The sequence below is a fragment of the Priapulus caudatus genome, unplaced genomic scaffold (assembly GCF_000485595.1).
Source record: "Priapulus caudatus unplaced genomic scaffold, Priapulus_caudatus-5.0.1 Scaffold44, whole genome shotgun sequence".
Taxonomy (NCBI): domain Eukaryota; kingdom Metazoa; phylum Priapulida; class Priapulimorpha; order Priapulimorphida; family Priapulidae; genus Priapulus; species Priapulus caudatus.
The window spans coordinates 41,499-48,015 of NW_014577105.1; the positions used below are offsets into that span (position 1 = coordinate 41,499).

Here is a 6,517-nt window from a genome sequence, read left to right on the forward strand (position 1 = left end):
TTTCTATGGACATTGTAATTAAGTCTCAGTAGATAGGAGCTTAACAATGAGGAATTATATCATTATTATAGTTTATATGCAAAACTTTATCGGTAGTAAATATATACTTGGAAATGTATATATGGATGGATGGATGGATAGATAGATAGATAGATAGATAGAAAGACAGACGGACGGACAGACGGACAGACATACGGACAACCAGAACGACAGACGGACAGACAGACAGACAGCCAGAAAGGTAGATGTGTGCGTAAACAGGCAGTACATTGTAAACAGTATCTACATAGATTGCCCACTATATAACAACGCTGGCTCAAGATTAACGCACATACAAACAATCAGTGGAAGGCACGAGCGGTGAAACACATTCCTATACGCTCTCCAGCCGCGCGACTGCTACAATTATTATTATGTGCACGGTGTTCCACGGCCGTGTCAGCTCACGCTCAACAAATTGACCTTCTGCGGCGCGAGCCAGGCAAACACGGAAGAGCCGGCCCGGTTATAATCGCAGCGATGATCTCACCGTAGTAGCCGCCAGCGTTTGTCAGCTCGCCGAGTCGTCCCGTCACTATATGGGCAATCTCATGGCAATCTATATGGGCAGGGACTCAGTAAGTTCGTCGGTTCTGCTTCGGTGATGGCCGACAACGTGCGGACGGACCGGTTGCTGGCGGTCGACGTCAGTGTTATCAGAAGCGGAGATCGGACGCGGAACCGCATCGCCGACGTCGCGCATTCACGGCGGCATCGTGACGACGGTAACATAGCTACAGCGAATCTCACGGCTAACTGCGGCTGATCACGTCGATACTAGGACGTGACCGTTAGTGACCTTTCCCGTTAGCACGTCGGCTTGCTATAGTTCGAAACGACATTCACATTAACTGCTACTAGAAGACGGATAGCGAGCGAGAAAGAGAGGTAGGGAATTTTACATTCGGTATAGGTGAGTTCTTTCAAGAAAAGATTATCGCGCATTGTCAGTTGAGATCCTGGCAAATAGTATTGATAATAGAGTTTTCAGTTTAGTTAGGTCGATTACTCGTTAGTTTGCATGTTAACCAAATATGTGATTTATGCTGACTTGTAAGTTGGCGTAGAGTAGATGCATGATTTTAAATATGTGGTAGTTGCATGGGTGAGTAGGCGCATGATTATTACATCTTTGCTGTTAGGTGAGTGAGCGCATGAGCGAGGACGGCATAATTTGGCGTGTTGAGCAAAGATACTGGCCAGAGAGTCGAGAAAATGCCTACGAACACGTCGACGATGTTGCGCTGGTTCTTTGTCTTTTGGACAACAACAACATTGGCAGCAGGCAACTATAGTAAGTGCGTAAATGAGTAGGTAAATTATGCGATAATCAAACTATGCAAATTTTTTTTTTAGCTAAATAGGAACGTAGTTGGAACATAATTGAAGCAGGTTATAGCAAGGAAACGGCAGACGAGGAAGAACGGAAGAGAGCGAGGACGAGCAAGACAGACAACACACACACACACACACACACACACACACACACACACACACACACACACACATTAAGCAAACACGTGACAGAGAGACTAAATCTACATATATGTGCAATACTCCGAGAACAAATTTCAGAGGGTAACCCATGGGTGTACTCTATTATGGTATCGAAGAATCCGGTGACGTCCAACTGCGCTCTATTATTGATCACATGACCTTTTGGAGACATCCGAAACCTTCATTCTGTCGATGTGGTTTGATCGCGGGGAACACGTGATTCACCATGGCGGACATGAACTGTCCAATTACCAATTACCAATCCGGTACAACATTAAATGTCAGGTGTTCCTTGATTGAATTAAAATTTCGATATATTATAGGCATAAAACGACATATAATTGACATGTTTTAGTATGGACACACGTAAACTTACAATGTCGTCAACAATGTAATCTCAGTTTTATTTGTATCATAGTCAGAGTGCGGCAAAACATCAGTACTAAATAAAATTTAGTATACAAATTGCAAAAATGCAACTTTGTCCGCCATTTTGTTCTCCACATTTGGTCCATTCGTACTCTATTTCCATTTCCACTGGAGAATTCGGTTGGAGGTTTCGGAGGCGTAAATAGAGTACGCCCCATGTGAATGTAAGGGCACATACAGACACGGCTTCTTTTTTGCACACAACGTGGTTCTACGTACAACGTGGCAGAGCTGAACACCGGTAGTGTTAAAGCGTTTACGTACTTTCGCAGAGTCATGCACGCGCGCTACAGGATGATCGTGCTTGGTAATGTGGGAAGCACACATACGGTATAGTTTCTGTCGAAATTTATCATTTTGCAGCTGAACAGAGTACTTATAAGCTGTTAACTGTGTTAGCTGTTAGCTGTTAGCTGTTAGCTGTTGGCTGTTAGCTGTTAGCTGTGTTAGCTGTGTTAGCGGTTAGCTGTGTTAGCTGTGTTAACGTTATGTGCTACCCGATTGATGCGCTCTTGTTGAAATGCAAGATATTCCACCATATGTGTGCTTACATCATATTCTCAAGCATTTGAGCATTTGAGTGTATTCGATGTCGTAATTGTTACGATGGCCATGTACAAGTTCTATTCTATACCAGTTTTATCAATGATTTAATTTCCACGCGTGTGATGTAAAGCAAGATATTCATATAGAAAAAGCCGTACGTGTTTTAATAGCTCAATATAGTCACATTATGCGTCAGCGCTATGCATGGTTGTCACTCTTGATTGATTACGAAGTAATGCAGACGGTTCTGCGTAGGTACTTTGACCTCGTACATTTATCCTTGTTCACCGGGCTCTCTTTTCCGCGTTCAACCGTTCCTTATCTACTATAGTTTAATCCGTCTAGCCGCGGGCAGGCGCTTATCGTCACGCTCCTGGTCTGCATGCGTTTCACTTGTAATGTGTGCACCCTAGCTAAACCCAGAACTTAGATAACTTTTTTTGTAATACCATATACTGCTGTCGTTGTCCAGTTTAGTGCCATTTTTCGATTGTCGCTCATCGATAATCGTTTCTAGCCACTTCTCTCGCTTCCGGTCGCGTCCGCTCGCGTGCCTTTGCTCCCGCCCGACGTCCCATTTAATCGGTTTATCTTCCTTGCTATCAATGCTCTATCTCTGTATTTTTCTTCATAGTGAGTAGCTCCCCATACTTGAGTACTCGTACGTTTATCTCATTATCGTGTTGACATGAATGCATCCGTACGACAACATTCGCCAAGTGCTACCCAAACTACTCAACGGGAACCCGTTTGATCACGCTTCCACGCTCGGTAGGCCAGTGATTACATGCCCCTTAAAAGACATTTGGTACCAATTGACATCAATCGGACACAACAGACAGAGGTAGGGTGGGCGAAAGAGCGAGACACGTGAGTACCATTCGCTGCGTTCGAGCTATGAAAATATTACTGCTGAAGAAATCAACGATACAAATAGTGTGGCGATAACCGCGATTACGCAACACTTAAACGAGCTTGACCAGTTTATATCGTAAGATTTTTTTAGCTGGTTTATTTTTTAAGGAAATTAAATTGTAATATTCCAGGATGTATAAGAGCTAAATGGTACGTGTCACGAAATGATGTGAGTAGGTGCTAGAGTCTCCGTATTAAACGTAGAGTTTGATTAGATGATAGCGGAAGATGTGTTTGCAATCTATAGGGCAATTAACCGCAACAAAAAAGACGAATATACAAGCGCGATGGATGGCGTACTGGTTGGTACGATATTTACTCTACTTGCATCCGTATGTGCGAACGTATTTGGACAGGCATATCGTATGTTACTCTCATTATTTCGCTAAATCAACCTATGAAGTAAACAGCTAAATCGAATATAGGGAGAATTTAAGTCCGCTCTTATATTAGAGTGCGCTCGACATACACGGGTGCTTTTGCCAAGCCGACACGAATACGAATTTAAAACCGTCAACAAGGCCACGCGCATTTCGATTATATATATGATTTGACATTGAACAGTATGAAATTTCTCGGAACATATTCCTTACTGGCAGGTGACGATTATCCTGTGTTGGTCGCTGACAATAAAACTTGGCGATCATTTTGGTGGTACGATCCACAAAACGGATGGCCAAAACACGAGACAGATGTTCTAGGAGGTAAGCGCCATAGAATTGTGTGTATATATATATATATAGTTTTTTGATAGATAGATAGATAGATAGATAGATAGATAGATAGATAGATAGATAGATAGATAGATAGATAGATAGATAGATAGATAGATAGATAGATAGATAGATAGATAGATAGATAGATAGATAGATAGATAGATAGATAGATAGATAGATAGATAGATAGATAGATAGATAGATAGATAGATAGATCGTTAGACAGATAGATAAATGTTACTTGCAACGTCAAAATCGGAAGTGTAGAGCATCTATAAACGTTTCTCACTAGACACTTTCACAGCAAGTTTGTTAGGTATTCGTAAACGCACAAGCATATATGGAACGGGTGGAGATATATGGGATCACGCACACATAGAAAAACGCCCGACCGCACATATTTCGTATTGCAATTTGTTATGTAGCTGCGACAAAATGCCGGCCGAGTGGCTGATGCTGCCTAGCATAGACACTCTCGTGCCACCAATGGCATCAACGATGTGCGATAGAGAGGATTCAAGTCAGTACATGGACAAAGACGGGCTATCAAATCTGATAACGTGTATGTCAAACTAGTAAAACAGGCAACTATATCTTCTATCGAGTTACCACATTTCTTGTCATATACCTCATAATAATATATACCACCTGGTAGGACACACGTCACTGTCGGTCTTTTGATTAATAGCTAGCCAATATTTTGACGGAATGCAATATCTAGATTTCAGTCCAGATCTCAACAGATTATGCTAATGTGTAGAAAGAAAGAATAGTGACAAAGGTTATTGGATGATTAAGGAAATGAGTACATGTTATTTGAGATACGTTTATTAAACGCGGAAGACTTCCCTAACATAATATTTTATCTGTAACAAAACAGTTATCGCCTGGTTGATCAGGTAACATTTTTGTGGGTTACTAAGTTAACTGTTAACCGGCGACTTCCGGTCTCGGGCAACATTGATGTCTACAAAACTACATGTTTTACTCGCGACCAGGCGATAACTATTCTAAATATCATTTGATGTATTCTGTTTACCCAACGCCATGTCTTACCGGCGATGACTTGTCTTGAAGAATATATCGCGTTCGTTACGACGTTTACACGCATGCTTAGTACAGCCGATGAACTGGTCCATAATAGCATAGAAGGATAATAACCTAAATATATAATAATTTTATTCATTGTCAATATCTGCTGCCGTCTAGTCGAATATGGCAAATGCGAAGCTGATCAGGTGTACTGCTTTGGACGTCTTCCCATGCAGTTAGTAGAGAAACATACCGAACTACTTGCCCAGGATTCCATGGGAAACGTGAAAGATTTAGGTGGAAGCGGGATTTGTAGGCGTGCGCGGTGTTATAACGTGAAAAATGATAGGGCTGTAGGTTCATGTTGACCCTGAGCAACAACAGCCTTGGCGGATTCACCACGGAATCTCTAGATTTATATATAGATCACTACCTTGACCTTTCGCCCATCAGTATAAATAGCGCAGAGGCATGTTTTACGTACCATAAAATATAACGTTTAATATTTCAATAACATTGTGTCAGAAATTTGCATCTTTGAACTTAAATATCCAGGGTAAATGGCACTATACAGCTGCAATTCACCGATGAACATACTGCGCTGAGTTCCGCAGGAAAAACAGACTCAGTAAAAAAACTAAATAAAAAATTCCCTGAAACAACTTACTTCCCGTTTAGGTTGGTTTTTCGAATAGCAAATTAATGAATAAGAAAGTTACATATTAAAAGTAAGAGATTCAGACGTTTCGAGCAATATCTTCTATATCATCGCATATTATCACCGTACAAAGAGGATGAAGTTTTCTAATTTACTATCGATGACACAACTGTAACTTATTCTTGGCGTATATAAGCGCTGAGCTTGTCGACAATCAAACTACAAATGAAATTTTTCTTCGTGTAATGTAAACTTTGCTGTAACGTATGGAATTCCAAATTTTGTAAAGTTTTATAAAAAAAAAACCTTGGAAAGGCAATCAGGGCGTCTTTTAAATGCTTATACAAACACGCGATTACATTAATTCATTTTTTTATTTATTCAATTCATTTAATTTCTTTATTTTGCATGTAGATGGTACTTTGATCCTGACATACAGTTGTCACATGCTGTATGGCAAGCTATGCACGATCAGAATGAGGTTCAAGTGATGAATGGTGGAAATTGGACACATGACACGCTTGCAGGTAGCTTTGTAGCAGTAAGAATGAAATACTTACCGATGACATGAGATGCTTCCATGTTTACTGAAACGCTAATTGTCAGCATACAGATGACGCTGAAATCGTTTACAAATTACATGTAAGCAGCTCTAAGCACGCTGAATCAAATACTGGGTCAGCAT

At 40.9% G+C, this 6,517-nt stretch overlaps 1 protein-coding gene across 1 annotated transcript in view; it reads left to right on the forward strand.

Moving 5' to 3' along the window:
- The first annotated feature begins 3,325 nt into the window (after window positions 1-3,325).
- The window catches only part of LOC106820718, a 5,201-nt gene continuing 2,009 nt past the window's right edge, over window positions 3,326-6,517 (forward strand). The window contains exons 1-3 of the mRNA XM_014825227.1: window positions 3,326-3,355; window positions 4,026-4,130; window positions 6,247-6,359. Coding sequence (XP_014680713.1) covers window positions 4,099-4,130; window positions 6,247-6,359 — 145 coding nt within the window. The 5' untranslated portion in view covers window positions 3,326-3,355; window positions 4,026-4,098. The remainder of the gene's footprint in view (window positions 3,356-4,025; window positions 4,131-6,246; window positions 6,360-6,517) is intronic.